Source organism: Anser anser (genome assembly GCF_964211835.1).
Source record: "Anser anser genome assembly, chromosome: 33".
Lineage (NCBI taxonomy): Eukaryota > Metazoa > Chordata > Aves > Anseriformes > Anatidae > Anser > Anser anser.
Genome location: NC_139754.1, coordinates 264,134 through 286,905, shown reverse-complemented (window position 1 = coordinate 286,905; position 22,772 = coordinate 264,134). Strand labels below are relative to the sequence as shown.

Here is a 22,772-nt window from a genome sequence, read left to right as displayed (position 1 = left end):
ATGACCACCACCACCACGACCACCACCACGAGCCCAACCACCACTACCCCAGGTACTGCCCCTCCCACCCTTAGCTGCCCCCAGGGCAGGTTTCTCACCCTGGACCTCCCAGCCCTACCTCACCTGGTCTTTTCTAGGGGTCTGTGAAAATGGAGGCACTTGGGTCAACGGCCACTGCATGTGCCCCCCGGGATACACGGGCAGCACCTGCAGTTACGGCGAGAGCAGCATCGAGACCAAAGCTGGTAGGGAGCCATCTGCACCCACCTCCAGCCCACGGGGGGGCAAAACTTCTCGGGAGAATCAGGAGGGGGGCTTCCTTACAGGGAGGGCAAGTCAGGAGTGACCATGGCCACAGGCATGTACCTCAACCAGGGCATGGGTCCACAGCACCCGAAGGCGTTGGCAGTGAGTTCGCCAACCTGAGTGTTATCCTGGGGAACCCAACATTGTGGGCAAGGGGTTTCCCAACCAGCACAAGGTCCTACAGCACCCACAGGTGTGGGTAAGGAGTTCTCCAACCACTGTCTTGTCCTCGGGCACCAAAAGATGTGAGTAAGGAGCTCTCCAAACATCACAACCACTCCCACAGCACTCAAAGGTGCAGGCAGAAGCATAGGGCAGGGCAGGGGACCACAGCTGAGGTCCAAGCAGCAGCCAGAAGCAGATCAGGAGCAGGCCCCCCTTAGCATAGCTCCAGAGGCCTGGGGGCCTGCCCTTAAATACTCCCTCTGCAGCAATAAGCAGAGGCTGGAGGGCCCAGGTGAGGCTGGTTGGTGCCGCTAAGGCTTGTTAGTGCCCTGTGGGGCTTGGGAACAATGCCCATGGTCATGCTGGGGTTGTCTCCTGCTCCTGAGTCCCATCTCCTGCCTTCCCCCAAAGAGACCAACGTGTCTGTGAGCGTGGAGCTGCGGGTCACCAACCAGGAGTTCTCCGAGGACCTCCGAAACAAAAGCTCCAACACCTACCAGAACTTCGTCCGCAGCTTCACCCAGCAGGTGAGACACTGCTCGTTCCCCCATGGGGTCTTCTCCGTCCTTGTTAGGGGTGTGCTTGTTTGTGGGATCCCCGAGGTGGGGAAGGAACATGAGAGGGAAGGGAGTGGGACCCTGATACCCAGCCTGCAGCCTCCTTCTCTTCCAGATGGACAACTTCTACCGCAACATTGAAGGCTACCAGGGCATCGAGATCCTGAGTCTGTCGTGAGTGTTGGGGTGCTGGCCTCTGGGAGAGGGTTTTGGGGTGCTCGGACTGCCATTGGGGTGTTCCAGTGGGCATTGGGGTGTTCCAGGAGGCATTGGGGTGCTCCAACTGGCCTCATGCTGGTCAATGATGAGGAGACATTGGGATGCTCCAATTGGCATTGGGGGTGCACCAACGGCCATTGGGGTGTCCCCTCAGGCCGGGCAGCATCGTGGTAGATCATGCCATCATCGTCGCTCTGCTGGTGACCGCTGATACCACAGAGAAGATCAATAACATCACCAAGAATGTGAAGGAGGAGATTGTCCAAGCAGCGGCCTATCAGCAAAACTGCACTGACAACAGTGAGCCTCTGCCCTCCAGGGACAGGGTTGGGCCCCCAGGGATGGGGTTGGGTCCTCCATGACAGGGTTGAGGCCGTGGGGACAGGGTTGGGGCCTTGGGGAAAGAGTTGGGGCCTTGGGGATGGTGTTGGGGCTTCCTGGATGTGGCTGGAGCCCTGGGAACCCTTTTGGGCCTAGGCCTTGGGGGCATGGTTGGATGCTGGGAGCATGGGGACACATTTGGGACTAGGCCTGGGGCAGAGCTGGGGCCTCCAGGGACAGGGTTGGTGCCCTGGGGACCCCTGAGGCCTGGGGGCTCTTCCACGCAGCCTCTCCCCCTCCTTCCCAGGCAGCTTCTGCTTCAACGCCTCTGAAGTGATGATCACCCAACCCTCGTTTGACTTCAACGCAACAGGTGAGCCCGCAGGGTGGGTTGTTTGCGGTAAACCATGGGTTGGGGTCCAGGGGCATCTCCCCCTGGCCAACCCCTATCCCCTCCGCAGCGTTTTGCCGCCAGGTTGCACCCAAGGGCTTCGAGGACTTCTACTACCCCAACACCACCAAAAGTGGCCTCAGCTGCGTGTCCAACTGCTCGGCCAACACCGCCGGTGCCATTGACTGCAACGAGGGGCAGTGCCAGCTCACCCTGAGCGGCCCCCAGTGCTTGTAAGGACCATGGGGACACCCCCAGGGACACCTCCAGCGCCCTGACGGCTGCTCTTGGCCCCACCAAAGGACCAGGGGCCAGGCTGGGGTTCTCGGCACCGCGCTCAGCCCCACATCTCCTCCCCACAGCTGCCGTGAGACCAACCTCTACTGGTACCAGGGCAATCGGTGCAAGAGCCGGGTCAGCAAGATGGCCGTGGGCATGGGCCTGGCCGTGGCAGCCTTGTGCTTGGTCCTCTTCATCCTCGCTGCCTTCCTCTCCAGGACCAAGAGGCAGAAGTTGTCAGACAGGTGGGGAAACCCCAGGAGGTGGGGAGGGGGAGGCGGTGGGCATGGGAGGACCTCCACAAGTAGAGGCCCTCCTAGGTCCGTGGAGATCCTCCATGGAGTCTCCAGTTGTAGCGTCTCCGTCCATGGAAGTCCTCAAGTGCACCCATCCATGGTGCTTGGCCCCACCTCTGGTGGTCCTGATGGAGTGGGGCTTGCCCCCCCCGGTGCCTCTAAGACCCCCCAGTTGCTTACAGGCCCACTCCTGATGTCACAGCCTCTATGCCCCCCAGGTCCAGGGACCTGACGGAGACCAAGCAGCACTGGTACGAGGAAGAGGATGAAAACTGGAGCCTCCCTGGGGGCTTCACCATCCAGAATGAAGGTATGGGGTTGGGGGGGGGGGGGGAACCTACTGACTCCCATTATGGGATGATGGGATGGGGGGTTGGTGGGACCCCCAGCCAGGGCACCCTCGTTGAGCTCCTTCACCCCACAGGTGCCCATGAGGACACCATGCGCGTTGACCTGCAGTCTGTGGACACCTCGGCACAGGTAGGTTCCCCCACCCACCCGAGGAGGGGGGAACATATGGGGGGGGCACCATCACCCCTCTCATGGACTCACAATGTGACTCCCCCCCTCAAAAAATCCCCCCCAGGTTCACATCCAGAGGCCGGAGAGGATCACCACGCAGCTCTGAGCAGGGAGGGGGGGACACCAGGATGCTACCCCCCCCCAAGGGACCCACACAGCACTTTGGGATACCCCCCCTGCTTTTGGGGGGGGGTCATGACCTCAAGTTGGGGATCGTGGTCCTCCCTTTTAGGGTCACGACCCCCACCCTTCCTGTAGCACTTCATTTGGCCCCCACCTCTGCTTGCACATACTGGTCCCGGCCTTGCTCTCCTGGTGATGACCTCACTTTGGGGGGCCATGATGTCATTTCCAGGGTGTTCCCCCCCCACAGGTCCCTTTAAGGGTCAGCACTCCCCCCCTTCCCTTGCATAGTTCTGGACCCCTTCCAATTCAAATAAATAACTGTCAAGTCACTGGTGTCACTGGTTTGTACGGGGATGTCCGGACCTGCTCCAATTCCCCATAAACAACTACCCAGTCACCAGTGGCACTGGTTTGTACTGGGATGGCTGCAGCATGCCTGGGGCTGTTAATTCCTTGCCCTGGGGCAACTCCAGGCGGGGACGCATGGCTCCTCCCTGCAGAGGGGCAAAGTTCCCCACTGTCACTCCTGCCCCGGGCATGGTTCCGCACTGGGATGCTGCCGGCAGCGCCGTAGGGCTGGGAGGTGCCAAGATGGGGTCTTGCACCCGGGCCTTCCTCCTCCTCTTCCTCCTCCTCCTCTGCGGGGTGGCAGCAGGTGAGTGCAGCCCAGACAGGGGGCACCGAAACGCAGCCGTGGGAGGGTGGGAGGGTGTGGCCTCCCCTAGGGCATCTCCGCGGGGTGTGTTGGGGACACTGAGGGAGGAATCAGCCTCCACAGACCGAGGTGGCACCGTCCTGGCGGGGATGGGGACAGGGACAGAGACAAGAACGGGGACAAGGACATTGGGGACGCGGAGGGGGACACCACACAACTCCCTTCCCTGGGGTGCCGGCAGTGACAAAGGGAAGTGGAGGCCAAGAATTTGTCCTCCCGGCTGTCTGTCCTCACGTGAAGCTCCCGAGGTGCCAGCGTGCGTCCTCACCCCACCGCGCCTTGCACACCCCATGGGTGTGTGAATGGGCACGGGGAGGGCGTGGGGAGAAAGTGAAAGGGAGGCAGAAGGTGGAGGGGTGAGGACACAGGGAAGGAAGGACAGGGCAAAGGGAAAGTTGGAGGGCAAGGTGGGGCTGCTGCAGGGGGCAGAGGGTGGGCAGCTCACGTGGGAGGGTGACCGGGAGGAGAGGCGAGAAACTGGGCTGCAAGGAAGGGAAGGGAACAGGGAAGTCCTCGCCCACATCTGAGAGGTGATAACGCCAGGGGGGATTTGGCTGAGCTGCGCTCATGTTGTATGCAGGCACCACCCCGAGCACAGACAAAACCACCACCACCTCGAGCCCAACCACCACCACCTTGAGCCCGACCACCACAAACACCTTGAGCCCGACCACCAACACCACAAACCCAACCACCACCACCACCACCACAAGCCCGATCACCACAAGCCCAACCACAACCACTACAGCCTCGAGCCTGACCAACACCACCCCCACAAGCCCGACCACCACAACCACCTCAATCCCGACCACCACAACCACCTCGAGCCCGACCACCACCATCACCTCAAGCCCGACCACCACAACCACGACCCCAACCACCACCACTTTGAGCCCGACCACCACCACCTTGAGCACGACCACCACAACTTCGAGCACGACCACCACAACTTCGAGCACGACCACCACCACCGCCACGAGCCCGACAACCACCACCACCACCTCAACCCCAACCACCACCACCACCACCTCGATCCCGACCACCACCACCACCACCACGAGCCTGACCACAACCACAGCCTCGAGCCCGACCACCACAACCACGACCCCAACCACCACCACCTTGAACCCGACCACCACAACCATGACCCCAACCACCACCACCACCTCAAGCCCGACCACCACCACCACCTCGAACACGACCACCACCACAGTCTCGAGCCCAACCACCACAACCACAACCCCAACCACGACCACCACCACCACATCGAGCGCGACCACCACAACCACGACCCCAACCACCACCACCACCACCACTTTGAGCCCGACCACCACAACTACCACCACCACCACCTCGAGCCCGACCACCACCATCACCTCAAGCCCGACCACCACCACCACCACCACGACCCTGACCACCACCACCACCTCAATCCCGACCACCACCACCACCTCAAGCCCGACCACCACCACCACCTCGAGCACAACCACCACCACAGCCTCGAGCCCGACCACCACTACCACGAGCCCGACCACCACCACCAGCTCGAGCCCAACCACCACCAACACCACCACAAGCCCAATCACCAGAAGCCCTACCACAACCACTACAGCCTCGAGCCCGAACACCACCACCAACAACACCACTAGCCTGACCACCACCACCACCACCTCGAGCCCGACCACCACCACCACCATGAGCCTGACCACCACCACCACCTCGATTACGACCACCACCACAGCCTCGAGCCCGACCACCACCACCACGACCCCAGCCACCACCACCACCACCACCTTGAGCCCAACCACCACCACAACCACGACCCCAACCACCACCACCACCACCACCTTGAGCCCGACCACCACCACCACCTCGAGCCCGACCACCACCACCACCACCTTGAGCCCGACCACCAACACCACCTCAAGCCCGACCTCCACCACCACCTCGAGCACGACCACCACCACAGCCTCAAGCCCGACCACTACAACCACGACCCCAACCACCACCACCACCACCTTGAGCCCGACCACAACCACCACCACGAGCCCGACCACCAGCACCACCACCTCGAGCCCGACCACCACCACCACCACCACCATGAGCCTGACCACCCCCACCACCCCGAGCCCGACCACCACCACCACCACCAGAAGCCCAATCACCACAAGCCCAACCACAACCACTACAGCCTCGAGCCCGACCACCACAACCACCTCGACCACAACCACCACCACAGCCTCGAGCCCGACCACCACAACCACGACCCCAACCACCACCACCACCTCGAGCCCGACCACCACCACTACCACGAGCCCAACGACAATCACCAACTCAAGCCCGACAACCGCCACCAGCACTAACAGCCCGACCACCACCACCACCACCTCAAGCCCGATCACAACCACCACCTCGAGCCCGACCACCACCATCACCACCTTGAGCCCGACCACCAAAACTACGACCCCAACCACCACCACCACCTCGAGCACGACCACTACCACAGCCTCAAGCTCGACCACCACAACCACGACACCAACCACCAGCACCACCACCTCGAGCACGACCACCACCACCACCACCACCTCGAGCCTGACCACCACCACCACCTCGAGCCCGACCACCACGACCACCACCACAAGCCCAATCACCACAAGCCCAACCACAACCACTACAGCCTCGAGCCCGACCACCACCACCACCAGCACGATCCCGACCACCAACACAACCTCAAGCCCGACCACCACCACCACCTCAATCCCGACCACCACCACCACCTCAAGCCCGACCACCACCACCACCTCGAGCACGACCACCACCACAGCCTCGAGCCCGACCACCACTACCACGAGCCCAACCACCACCACCACCTCAAGCCCGACCACCAACACCACCACCACGAGCCCGACCACATCCACCACCTCAATCCCGACCACCACCACCACCTCAAGCCCGACCACCACCACCACCTCAAGCCCGACCACCACCTTGAGCACGACCACCACCACTTCGAGCACGACCACCACCACTTCGGGCACGACCACCACCACCGCCACGACCCCAACAACCACCACCACCACCTCAACCCCAACCACCACCACCACCACCACCTCGATCCCGACCACCACCACCACCACCACGAGCCTGACCACAACCACAGCCTCAAGCCCGACCACCACAACCACGACCCCAACCACCACCACCTTGAACCCGACCACCACAACCATGACCCCAACCACCACCACCACCTCGAGCCCGACCACCACCACCACCTGGAGCACGACCACCACCACCACCACAAGCCTGACCACCACAAGCCCAACCACAACTACTACAGCCTCGAGCCCGACCACCATCACCACCACCACAAGCCCAATCACCACAAGCCCAACAACAACCACTACAGCCTCGAGCCCGACCACAACCACCACTACCACCACTAGCCTGACCACCACCACCACCACCAAGAGCCCGACCACCACCACCAGCACCTCGAGCCCGACCACCACCACCACCACCACCACGAGCCTGACCACCACCACCACCTCGAGCACGACCACCACAACCACGACCCAAACGGCCACCACCACCACCACCTCGAGCCCGACCACCACCATCACCTCAAGCCCGACCACCAACACCACCACCTCGAGCATGACCACCACCACAGCCTCGAGCCCGACCACCACAACCACGAGCCCAACCACCACCACCACCTCGAGCCCGACCACCACCAACACCACCACAAGCCCAATCACCACAAGCCCAACCACAACCACTACAGCCTCGAACACCACCACCCCGAACACCACCAACAACAACACCACTAGCCTGACCACCACCACCACCACCTCGAGCCCGACCACCACCACCACCTCGAGCACGACCACCACCACAGCCTCAAGCCCGACCACCACAACCACGACCCCAACCACCACAACCACCACCTCGAGCCCGAGCACCACCACCACCACGAGCCCGACCACCACCACCACCTCAAGCCCGACCACCACCACCACCTCGAGCCCGACCACCACCACCACCTCAAGCCCGACCACCACCACCACCACCACAAGCCCGACCACCACGACCTCGAGCTCGACCACCACCACTTCGAGCACGACCACCACCACCACCACAACCTTGAGCCCGACCACCACCACCACCACGAGCCTGACCACCACCACCACCTCGAGCCCGACCACCACCACCACAAGCCCAATCACCACAAGCCCAACCACAACCACTACAGCCTCGAGCCCGACCACCACCAGCACCACCACCACGAGCTCGACCACCACCACCACCACCTCGAGCCCAGCCACCACCACCACCACCACGAGCCCGACCACCAACACCACCTCAAGCCCGACCTCCACCACCACCTCGAGCACGACCACCACCACCACCTCGAGCCCGACCACCACAACCAGCTCGAACACGACCACCACCACAGTCTCGAGCCCAACCACCACGACCACAACCCCAACCACAACCACCACCACCACATCGAGCACGACCACCACAACCACGACCCCAACCACCACCACCACCACCTCGAGCCCAACCACCACAACCACGACCCCAACCACCACCACCACCACCTTGAGCCCAACCACCACAACCACGACCCCAACCACCACAACCACCACCTCGAGCCCGACCACCACCACCACCTCGAGCCCAACCACCACCATCACCTCAAGCCGGACCACCACCACCACCACGAGACCGACCACCACCACCAACACGACCCCAACCACCACCACTACCACCACCTTGAGCCCTACCACCACAACCGCGACCCCATCCACCACCACCACTTCGAGCCCGACCACCACCACCACCACAGGCCTGACCACCACCACCACCTCAAGCCCGACCACAACAACCACGACCCCAACCACCAAAACCACCACCACCACCACCACAAGCCCGACCACCACAACCATGACCCCAACCACCACCACCACCACGAGCCCGACCGCCACCATCACCTCGAGCCCGAACACCACCACCACCTCGAGCACGACCACCACAACCATGACCCCAACCACCACCACCACCACGAGCCTGACCACCACCACAGCCTCAAGACCAACCACCACCACCACGAACCCGAGCACCAACACCATCACGACCCCAGCCACCACAACCACTATCACCACAGCCTCGAACCTGACCACCACAACCACGACCCCAACCACCACCACCACTTCGAGCCTGATCAAAACCACCACCACGAGCCCGACCACCACCACCACCACGAGCCCGACTACCACAACCACGACCCCAACCACCACCACCACCTCGAGACCGACCACCACCACGACGAGCCGAACCACCACCACCACCTCAAGCCCGACCACCACCACCATGACCCCAACCACCACCACCACCACCTTGAGCCCAACCACCACAACCACGACCCCAACCACCACAACCACCACCTCGAGCCGGACCACCACAACCACGACCCCAACCACCACCACCATCACGAGCCCGAACACCACCACCTCGAGCACGACCACCACCATCACCTCAAGCCCGACCACCATGACAACCACCACAATCCCGACCACCACCACTACCACGAGACCGACCACCACCACCACCTTGAACCCGACCACCACAACCATGACCCCAACCACCACCACCACCTCGAGTCCGACCACCACCACCACCTGGAGCACGACCACCACCACCACCTCGAGCCCGACCACCACAACCACCTCGAACACGACCACCACCACAGTCTCGAGCCCAACCACCACAACCACAACGCCAACCACGACCACCACCACCACATCGAGCACGACCACCACAACCACGACCCCAACCACCACCACCACCACCACTTTGAGCCCGACCACCACAACTACCACCACCACCAGCTCGAGCCCGACCACCACCATCACCTCAAGCCCGACCACCAACACCACCACCACGAGCCCGACCACCACCACCACCTCAATCCCGACCACCACCACCACCTCAAGCCCGACCACCACCACCACCTTGAGCACGACCACCACCACTTCGAGCACGACCACCACCACTTCGGGCACGACCACCACCACCGCCACGAGCCCGACAACCACCACCACCACCTCAACCCCAACCACCACGACCACCACCACCTCGATCCCGACCACCACCACCACCACCACGAGCCTGACCACAACCACAGCCTCGAGCCCGACCACCACAACCACGACCCCAACCACCACCACCTTGAACCCGACCACCACAACCATGACCCCAACCACCACCACCACCTCGAGCCCGACCACCACTACCACCTGGAGCACGACCACCACCACCACCACAAGCCTGACCACCACAAGCCCAACCACAACTACTACAGCCTCGAGCCCGACCACCATCACCACCACCACAAGCCCAATCACCACAAGCCCAACAACAACCACTACAGCCTCGAGCCCGACCACAACCACCACTACCACCACTAGCCTGACCACCACCACCACCACCAAGAGCCCGACCACCACCACCAGCACCTCGAGCCGGACCACCACCACCACCACCACCACGAGCCTGACCAACACCACAGCCTCAAGCCTGACCACCACCACCATGACCCCAACCACCACCACCACCACCTTGAGCCCAACCACCACAACCATGACCCCAACCACCACAACCACCACCTCGAGCCGGACCACCACAACCACGACCCCAACCACCACCACCATCACGAGCCCGAACACCACCACCTCGAGCCCGACCACCACCATCACCTCAAGCCCGACCACCATGACAACCACCACAAGCCGGACCACCACCACCACCACGAGACCGACCACCACCACCAACACGACCCCAACCACCACCACTACCACCAACTTGAGCCCTACCACCACAACCGCGACCCCAACCACCACCACCACTTCGAGCCCGACCACAACAACCACGACCCCAACCACCAAAACCACAACCACCACCACCGCAAGCCCGACCACCACAACCATGACCCCAACCACCACCACAAGCCCGACCACCACCATCACCTCGAGCCCGACCACCACCACCACCTCGAGCACGACCACCACAACCATGACCCCAACCACCACCACCACCACGAGCCCGACCACCACCACCACCTCAAGCCCGACCTACACCACCACTTCGAGCACGACCACCACTAGTAACTCGAACCCGACCACCACAACCACCTCGACCACGACCACCACCACAGCCTCCAGCCCGACCACCACAACCACGACCCCAACCACCACCACAACCTCGAGCCCGACCACCACCACCACCACGAGCCCGACCACCACCACCACCTCAAGCCGGACCACCACCACCACCACCACAAGACCGACCACCACCACGACCACCTCGAGCACAACTACCACCACCACCACCACCATCACCTCGACCCCGACCACCACCACCACCACCACCATCACCTCGACCCCAGCCACCACCACCACCTCAAGCCCGACCACCACCACAGCCTCGAGCAACACCACCAACGAAGGCTCGAGCCTGACCACCACAACCAAGACCTCAACCACCACAACCACCACCTTGAGCCCGACAACCACAACTACGACCCCAACCACCAGCAGCACTTCGAGCCCCACCACCACCACCACCACCACCACGAGCCTGACCACCACCACAGCCTCGAGACCGACCACGACCACCACGACCCCAACCACCACAACCACCACCACAACCACCTCGAGCACAACCACCTCAACCACGACCCCAAGAACAACAACCACCACCACCACAGCCTCGAGCCCGACCACCACAACCACGACCCCAACCACCACAACCACCTCGAGCCTGATCACAAGCACCACCACGAGCCCGACCACCACCACCACCACGAGCCCGACCACCACCACCACCACCACCACGAGCCTGACCACCACCACAACCTCGAGACCAACCACCACCACCACCTCGAGCCCGATCAAAACCACCACCACGAGACCGGCCAAGACCACCAACACCACGACCACCACCACCACCTCGAGCACGACAACCACCACAGCCTCGAACCTGACCAGCACAACCACGACCCCAACCACCACTACGACCTCGAGCCCGACCACCACCACGACGAGCCGAACCACCACCACCACCTCAAGCCCGACCACCAACACCATGACCCCAACCACCACCACCACCACCTTGAGCCCAACCACCACAATCACAACCCCAACCACCACAACCACTACCTCGAGCCGGACCACCACAACCACGACTCCAACCACCACCACCACCACGAGCCCGAACACCACCACCTCGAGCCCGACCACCACCACCACCTCAAGCCCGACCACCACGACAACCACCACAAGCCCGACCACCACAACCACCACGAGACCGACCACCACCAACAACACAACCCCAACCACCACCACTACCACCACCTTGAGCCCGACCACCACAACCACGACCCCAACCACCACCACCACCTCGAGCACGACCACCACCACCACCACGAGCCCGACCACCACCACCACCTCAAGCCGGACCACCACCACCACCACCACAAGACCGACCACCACCACCACCACCTCGAGCACAACTACCACCATTTCGAGCATGACCACCACCACCACCACCACCTTGAGGCCGACCACTAAAACCACGACCCCAACCACCACCACCACCTTGAGCCCGACCACCACCACTACCACGAGCCCAACGACGATCACCAACTCAAGCCCGACCACCACAACCATGACCCCAACCACCACCACCACCACCTCGATCACGACCACCACAACCACACCCCCAACCACCACCACCACCTCAAGCCCAACCACCACCACCACGACGAGCACGACCACCACCACCACCATTAGCCCACCAACCACCACCACCTCAAGCCCGACCACCACAACCATGACCCCAACCACCACCACCACCACCACCTCGAGCACAACCACCACCACCACGTCCCCAACGACCAAAACCACCACCACCACCACCTCGAGCCCGACCACCACCACCACCACGAGCCCGACCACCACCACCTTGAGCCCGACCACCACAACCATGACCCCAACCAAGCCCACCACCTCGAGCCCGACCACCACCACCACCTCGAGTCCGACCATGACCACCACCTCGAGCACGACCACCACCACCACCGCGAGCCCGACCACCACCACCACCTCGAGCCCGACTACCACCACCACCTCGAGCACGACCACCACCACAGCCTCGAGCACGACCACCACAAACACGACCCCAAGCACCACTACCACCTTGAGCCCGCCCACCACCACCAACACAAGCCCAATCACCACAAGCCCAACCACAACCACTACAGCCTCGAGCCCGACCACCACCACCACCACCACAAGCCCAATCACCACAAGCCCAACAACAACCACTACGGCCTCGAGCCCGACCACCACCACCACTACCACCACTAGCCTGACACCCACCACCAGCACCAAGAGCCCGACCACCACCACCAGCACCTCGAGCCCGACCACCACCACCACCACGAGACCGACCACCACCACCAACACGACTCCAACCACCACCACTACCACCACCTTGAGCCCGACCACCACAACCACGACCCCAACCACAACCACCACCTCGACCCCAACCACCACCACCACCACGAGCCCGACCACCGCCACCACCACCTCGAGCCCGACCACCACCACCACCTCAAGCCCGACCACCACCACCACCTCGAGCACGACCACCACCACCACCTCGAGCCCGACCACCACCACCACCTCTAGCCCGACCACCACAACCACGACCCCAACCACCACCACCACCTCGAGCCCGACCACCAACACCACCACCACGAGCCCGACCGCCACCACCACGACAAGCCCGACCACCACCACAGCCTCGAGCCCGACCACCACAACCACTACGGCAACCACCACCACCACGACCTGGAGCCCGACCACCAAAACCACGACCCCAACCACCACCAGCACCTCGAGCCCGACCACCACCACCACCACGAGCCCGACCACCAGCACCACCACCTCGAGTCCGACCACCACAACCACCACCACAAGCCCAATCACCACAAGCCCAACCATAACCACTACAGCCTCGAGCCCGACCACCACCACCACCACGAGCCCGACCACCACCATCACCTCGAGCCCAACCACCACCACCACCACCACGATCCCGACCACCAACACCACCTCAAGCCCGACCTCCACCACCACCTCGAGCACGACCACCACTACCAACTCGAGCCCGACCACCACAACCACCTTGACCACGACCCCAACCACAGCCTCCAGCCCGACCACCACAACCACGACCCCAACCACCACCACCACCTTGAGCCCGACCACCACCACCACCACGAGCCCGACCACCACCACCACCACCTCGAGCACAACTACCACCACTTCGAGCACGACCACCACCACCACTACCACCTTGAGGCCGACCACCAAAACCACGACCCCAACCACCACCACCACCTTGAGCCCGACCACCACCACTACCACGAGCCCAACGATAATCACCAACTCAAGCCCGACCACCACAGCCACGACCCCAACCACAACCACCACCACCACCTCAAGCCCGACAACCACCACCACCACCAACAGCCCGACCACCACCACCAACAACACCTCGAGCCCAACCACCACCACCACCACCACCACGAGCCTGACCACCACCACAACCTCGAGCCCGACCACCACAACCACGACCCCAACCACCACAACCACCACCACCACCACCTCGAGCCCGACCACCACCACCACCTCAAGCCCAACCACCACCACAGCCTCGAGCACGACCACCACCGCAGCCTCGAGCCTGACCATCACAACCACGACCCCAACCACAACCAGCACCTCGAGCCCGATCTTAACCACCACCACGAGCCCAACCACCACAACCACCATGAGCCCGACCACCACCACCACCACCTCGAGCCCGACCACCAACACCACCACGAGCCCGAAAACCACAACCACCACCACCTCGAGCACGACCACCACAACCACGACTCCACCCACCACCACCACCTCGAGCCCGACCACCACCACCACCTTGAGCACGACCACCATCACTTCGAGCACAACCACCACCACCACCGCAACCTTAAGCCCGACCACCACAACCACGACCCCAACCACCACTACCACCTCGAGCCCAATCACAACCACCACCACAAGCCCGACCACCACCACCTCGAGCCCGACCACCACCACCACGTCCCCAACGACCAAAACCACCACCACCACCACCTTGAGCCCGACCACCACCACCACCACGAGCCCAACCACCACCACCTCGAGCCCGACCACCACCACCACCTCAAGCCCGACCACCACCACAACCACCACAAGCCCGACCACCACCACCTCGAGCCCGACCACCACAATCACAACCTCGAGCCCGACCACCACCACGACCACCTCGAGCCTGACCACCACCACTTTGAGCACGACCACCACCACTTCGAGCACCACCACCACCACCACCAAGAGCCCGACAACCACCACCACCACCTCAAGCCCAACCACCACCACCACCACCTCAAGCCCGACCACCACCACCACGAGCCTGAGCACAAACACAGCCTCGAGCCCGATCACCACAACCACGACCCCAAGCACCACCACCTTGAGCCCGACCACCACAACCATGACCCCAACCAAGACCACCACCTCGAGCCCGACCACCACCACCACCTCGAGTCCGACCATGACCACCACCTCGAGCACGACCACCACCACCACCGCGAGCCCGACCACCACCACCACCTCGAGTCCGACCATGACCACCACCTCGAGCACGACCACCACCACAGCCTCGAGCACGACCACCACAAACACGACCCCAACCACCACTACCACCTTGAGCCCGACCACCACTACCACCACAAGCCCAATCACCACAAGCCCAACCAAAACCACTACAGCCTCGAGCCTGACCACCACCACCACCACCACAAGCCCAATCACCACAAGCCCAACAACAACCACTACGGCCTCGAGCCCGACCACCACCACCACTACCACCACTAGCCTGACACCCACCACCAGCACCAAGAGCCCGACCACCACCACCAGCACCTCGAGCCCGACCACCACCACCACCACGAGACCAACCACCACCACCAACACGACCCCAACCACCACCACCACCACCACCTTGAGCCCGACCACCACCACCACGACCCCAACCACGACCACCACCACGAGCCCAACCACCACCACCACAAGCCCGACCACCACCACCACCACCACAAGCCCGACCACCACCTACTCGAGCCCGACCACCACCACCAGCACCAAGAGCCCGACCACCACCACCACCACGAGACCGACCACCACCACCAACACGACCCCAACCACCACCACCACCACCACCTTGAGCCCGACCACCACCACCACGACCCCAACCACGACCACCACCACGAGCCCAACCACCACTACCACAAGCCCGACCACCACTACCACCTCCAGCCCGACCACCACCACCACCACCACAAGCCCGACCACCACCACGACCACATCGAACCTAACCACCACCACTTCGAGTACGACCACCACCACTTCGAGCACCACCACCACCACCACGACGAGCCCGACAACCACCACCACCACCTCAAGCCCAACCACCACCACCACCACCTCAAGCCCGACCACCACCACCACGAGCCTGACCACAACCACAGCCTCAAGCCCGACCACCACAACCACGACCCCAAGCACCACCACCTTGAGCCCGACCACCACAACCATGACCCCAACCACCACCACCACCTCGAGCCCGACCACCACCACCACCTCGAGCCCGACCACCACCACCACCACCTCGACCACAACCACCACCACCACCTCGAGCCTGACCACCACCACCACCACAAGACCGACCACCACCACCACCACCTCGAGCACAACTACCACCACTTTGAGCACAACCACCACCACCACCACCACCTTGAGGCCGACCACCAAAACCACGACCCCAACCACCACCACCACCCTGAGCCCAACCACCACCACTACCACGAGCCCTACGACGATCACCAACTCAAGCCCGACTACCACAACCACGACCCCAACCACAACCACCACCACCACCTTGCGCCCCACCACCACAACCACACCCCCGACCACCACCACCACCACGAGCCTGACCACCACCACCACCACGAGCCCAACCACCACCACCACCTCAAGCCCAACCACCACAACCACGACCCCAACCACCAGCACCACCACCTCGAGCACGACCACCACCACCACGTTCCCAACCACCAAAACCACCACCACCTTGAGCCCGACCACCACAACCACACCCCCAACCACCACCACCACAACGAGCCCAACCACCACCACCAACTCAAGCCCAACCACCACAACCACGACCCCAACCACCAACAGCACCTCGAGCCCGACCACCACCACCTCACGCCCGACAACCACCACTTCTAGCACGACCACCACCACAATGTTGAGCCCGACCATCACAACCACGACCCCAACCATCACAACCACCACCTTGAGCCCGACCACCACAACCACGACCCCAACCACCACCACCACCTCGAGCCCGATCACAACCACCACCACGAGACCGACCACGACCACCACCAATACGACCACCAACACCACCTCGAGCACAACCACCACCACAACCTCGAGCCTGACCAGCACAACCACGACCCCAACCACAACCACCACCTCGACCCCAACCACCACCACCACCACGAGCCCAACGACCACCACCTCGACCCTGACCACCACCACCACCTCGAGCACGACCACCACCACAGCCTCGAGCACGAGCACCACAACCACGACCCCAAGCACCACCACCTTGAGCCCGACCACCACAACCATGACCCCAACCAAGACCACCACCTCAAACCCGACCACCACCACCACCTCGAGTCCGACCACAACCACCACCTCGAGCACGACCACCACCACCACCTCGAGCACGACCACCACCACCACCTCGAGCCCGACCACCACCACCACCTCGAGCACGACCAACACCACAGCCTCGAGCACGACCACCACAAACACGACCCCAACCACCACAACCACCACCTCGAGCCCGACCACCACCACCACTACCACCACTAGCCCGACCACCACCACCAGCACCTCGAGCCCGATCACCACCACCACCTCAAGCCCGACCACCACCACCACCTCGAGCCCGACCACCACCACCACCTCGAGCACGACCACCACAACCACGACCCCAACCACCACCACCACCTCGAGCCCGACCACCAACACCACCACCACGAGCCCGACCGCCACAACCACCTCGAGCCCGACCACCACCACAGCCTCGAGCCCGACCACCACAACCACTACGGCAACCACCACCACCACGACCTCGAGCCCGACCACCAAAACCACGACCCCAACCACCACCAGCACCTCGAGCCCGACCACCACCACCACCACGAGCCCGACCACCAGCACCACCACCTCGAGCCCGACCACCACCACCAACACCACCACGAGCCTGACCACCACCACCACCTCGAGCCCGACCACCACCACCTCGAGCATGACCACCACAACCACGACCCCAACCACCACCACCACCTCAAGCCCGACCACCAACACCACCACCACGAGCCCGACCACAACCACCACAAGCCCGACCACCACGACCACCACCTTGAGCCCAGCTACCACCACCATGAGCCCGACCACCACAACCATGACCCCAACCACCACCACCACCACCTCGAGCCCGACCACCACAACCACGACCCCAACCACCACTACCACCTCGAACCCGACCACCACCACCACCTCGAGCCCGACCACCACCACCACCACCTCAAGCCCGACCACCACAACCACGACCCCAACCACCACAACCACCACCACCACCTCGAGCCCGACCACCACCACCACAAGCTCAACCACCACCACCATGAGCCCGACCACCACCACCACCTTGAGCCCGACCACAACCACCACAAGCCCGACAACCACCACCACCACCTCGAGCCCGACCACCACCACCACGACCACCTCGAGCCCGACCACCACCACCACGACCCCAACCACCACCACCACCTTGAGCCCGACCACCACAACTACGACCCCAACCACCACCACGACCTCGAGCCCGACTACCACCACCACCACGAGCCCGACCACCACCACCACCACCAGCCCGACCACCACCGCCACCTCGAGCCCGACCACCACCACCACCACCACCTCGAGCCCGACCACCACCACAACCACGACCCCAACCACCACAACCACCACCACCACCACCTCGAGCCCGACCACCACAACCACGACCCCAACCACCACCACCACCTTGAGCCCGACCACCATAACCACGACCCCAACCACCACAACCACCACCACCACCACCTCGAGACCGACCACCACAACCACGACCCCAACCACCACCACAACCTCAAGCCCGACCACCACCACCACAAGCCCAACCACCACCACCATGAGCCCGACCACCACCACCACCTTGAGCCCGACCACAACCACCACAAGCCCGACAACCACCACCACCACCTCGAGCCCGACCACCACCACCACGACCACCTCGAGCCCGACCACCACCACCACGACCCCAACCACCACCACCACCTTGAGCCCGACCACCACAACTACGACCCCAACCACCACCACGACCTCGAGCCCGACCACCACCACCACCACGAGCCCGACCACCACCACCACCACCAGCCCGACCACCACCGCCACCTCGAGCCCGACCACCACCACCACCACCACCTCGAGCCCGACCACCACCACAACCACGACCCCAACCACCACAACCACCACCACCACCACCTCGAGCCCGACCACCACAACCACGACCCCAACCACCACCACCACCTTGAGCCCGACCACAACCACCACGAGCCCGACCACCACCACCACCACCTTGAGCCCGACCACCACAACCACGACCCCAGCCACCACCACCACGTTGAGACCGACCACCACCACCACCACGAGCCCAACCACCACTGCCACTACTCGCTCAACCACCACCACCGCTACCACCTCGAGCCCAACCACCACCACCACTACTCGCTCCACCACCACCACGACCACCACCCCAGGTATCACCCCTCCCACCTTTGGCTGCCACCAGGGCAGGTTCCTCAGCCTGCACCTCCCTGCCACACCTCAGCTCGTCTTTTCTAGGGGTCTGTGAAAATGGAGGCACTTGGGTCAATGGCCAATGCGTGTGCCCCCCGGGATATACGGGCAACACCTGCAGTTACGGCGAGAGCAGTATTGAGACCAAAGCTGGTAAGGAGCCGTCTGCGCCCACCTTCAGACCACGGGAGGGCAAATCTTCTGGGAAGAACCAGGAGGGGGGCTTCCTCACGGGGAGGGCATTGTTTCTGAGCAGGGCACGAACACGCAGCACCCTAAGGTGTTGCCTGTGAGTTTTCTAACCATGGCGTTATCATGGAGCACCCAACGTTGTGGGCAAGGTGTTTCCCAATAAGCACAAGGTCCTACAGCACCCAAAGGTGGGGGTAAGAAGTTCCCCAAACACCACAAGGTCCCACAGCACCCAAAGGCGCAAGGAGAAGCATGGGACAGGGGACCACAGCTGAGGTTCAAACAGTGGCAGCCATGGATCAGGTCCCCCCCTTAGCACAGCTCCAGAGGACTGGGGGCCTGCCCTTAAATGCCCCCCCTTGCAGCAATAAGCAGAGGCTGGAGGGCCCAGGTGAGGCTGGTTGGGGCCGCTAAGGCTTGTTAGAGCCCTGCAGGGCTCAGCAGCAATGCCCAGGGTGCTGGGGTTGTCGTCTCCTGCTCCTGAGTCACATCTCCTGCTTTCCCCCAAAGAGACCAACGTGTCCGTGAGTGTGGAGCTGCGGGTCACCAACCAGGAGTTCTCTGAGGACCTCCGAAACAAAAGCTCCAACACCTACCAGAACTTTGTCCGCAGCTTCACCCAGCAGGTGAGACACTGTTCGTTCCCCCATGGGGTCTTCTCTGTCCTTGTTAGGGGTGTGCTTGTTTGTGGGATCCCCGAGGTGGGGAAGGAACATGAGAGGGAAGGGAGTGGGGCCCTGATACCCAGCCTGCAGCCTCCTTCTCTTCCAGATGGACGTCTTCTACCGCAACATTGAGGGCTACCAGGGCATCGAGATCCTGAGTCTGTCGTGAGTGTTGGGGTGCTGGCCTCTGGGAGAGGGTTTTGGGGTGCTCGGACTGCCATTGGGGTGTTCCAGTGGGCATTGGGGTGCTCCAACTGGCCTCATGCTGGTCAATGATGAGGACACATTGGGATGCTCCAACTGGCATTGGGGGTGCACCAACGGCCATTGGGGTGTTCCCTCAGGAACGGCAGCATCATGGTGGATCACGCCGTCATCGTCGCTCTGCTGGTGACCGCCGATACCACGGAGAAGATCAATAATGTCACCAAGAATGTGAAGGAGGAGATTGTCCAAGCAGCGGCCCATCAGGAAAACTGCACTGACAACAGTGAGCCTCTGCCCCCCAGGGACAGGGTTGGGGTCCCCAGAGATGGGGTTGGGGCCCTCCATGACAGGGTTGGGGCCCTTGGGACCCCTTCGGGCCTAGGCCTTGGGGGCATGGTTGGAGTCTTCCGAGGATAGGGTTGGGGCCCTGGGGAACCATTCGGGCCTGGCCTTGGGGACAAGGTTGTGGCCTCTGGGGACAGGCTTGGGGCCCTTTGAACAGGGTTGGGGCATCCTGGACATGGTTGAGGCCCTGGGGATCCATTCAGGCCTAGGCCTGGGGCAGAGTTGGGGCCTCTGGGGACAGGACTGGGGCCCTTGGGACCCCTGAGGCCTAGGAGCTCTTCCACACGGCCTCTCCCTCTCCTTCCCAGGCAGCTTCTGCTTCAACGCCTCTGAAGTGACGATCACCCAACCCTCGTTTGAGTTCAATGCAACGGGTGAGCCCGCGGAGTGGGTTGTTTGGAGTAAACCATGGGTGGGGGTCCAGGGGCATCTCCCCCTGGCCAACCCCCATCCCCTCCACAGCATTTTGCCGCCAGGTCGCACCCAAGGGCTTCGAGGACTTCTACTACCCCAACACCACCAAAAGCGGCCTCAGCTGTGTGTCCAACTGCTCGGCCAACACCGCCGGTGCCATTGACTGCAACGAGGGGCAGTGCCAGCTCACCCTGAGTGGCCCCCAGTGCTTGTAAGGACCATGGGGACACCCCCAGGGACACCTCCAGCACCCTGACGGCTGCTCTTGGCCCCACCAAAGGACCAGGGGCCAGGCTTGGGGTTCTCGGCACCGCGCTCAGCCCCACATCTCCTCCCCACAGCTGCCGTGAGACCAACCTCTACTGGTACCAGGGCAATCGGTGCAAGAGCCGGGTCAGCAAGATGGCCGTGGGCATGGGCCTGGCCGTGGCAGCCTTGTGCTTGGTCATCTTCATCCTCGCTGCCTTCCTCTTCAGGGCCAAGAGGCTGAAGTTTTCAGACAGGTGGGGAAACCCCAGGGAGTGGGGAGGGGAGGCAGTAGGCATGGGAGGACCTCCACAAGTAGAGGCCCTCCTCTGTCCATGGAGGTCCTCTGTGGAGTCTCCAGTTGTAGAGTCTCCGTCCGTGGAAGTCCTCAAGTGCACCCATCCATGGTGCTTGACCCCACCTCTGGTAGTCCTGATGGAGTGGGGCTTGCCCCCCCCCGGTGCCTCTAAGACACCCCAGTTGCCTCCAGACCCACTCCCGATGTCACAGCCTCTATACCCCCCAGGTCCAGTGACCTGATGGAGACCAAGGAGCAGTGCTATGAGGAAGAGGATGAAAACCGGAGCCTCCCTGGGGGCTTCACCATCCAGAATGAAGGTATGGGGGGGGGGGGGGGTGGGAACCCACTTATGAGATGGGGGGGGCTGGTGGGACC

General features: G+C 63.0%; 2 protein-coding genes across 2 annotated transcripts; both read left to right on the top strand.

Annotated features, from left to right (window-relative positions):
• On the top strand, positions 1-22,065 carry LOC310888303 (mucin-3A-like; the record flags this gene model as incomplete). The annotated part of the gene is made up of 7 exons (XM_083814897.1): positions 1-52; positions 138-245; positions 883-998; positions 20,991-21,049; positions 21,229-21,374; positions 21,745-21,810; positions 21,899-22,065. 7 exons carry the CDS (start codon positions 1-3, stop codon positions 22,063-22,065), a joined length of 714 nt encoding a protein of 237 aa, XP_083671023.1.
• Positions 1,144-3,162, top strand: LOC310888283 (mucin-3A-like; the record flags this gene model as incomplete). The annotated part of the gene is made up of 8 exons (XM_083814876.1): positions 1,144-1,202; positions 1,402-1,547; positions 1,876-1,941; positions 2,030-2,192; positions 2,322-2,483; positions 2,753-2,844; positions 2,959-3,014; positions 3,121-3,162. The coding sequence occupies 8 exons, from the start codon at positions 1,144-1,146 to the stop codon at positions 3,160-3,162; spliced, it is 786 nt and encodes a 261-aa protein (XP_083671002.1).
• Positions 22,066-22,772: the final 707 nt, after the last annotated feature.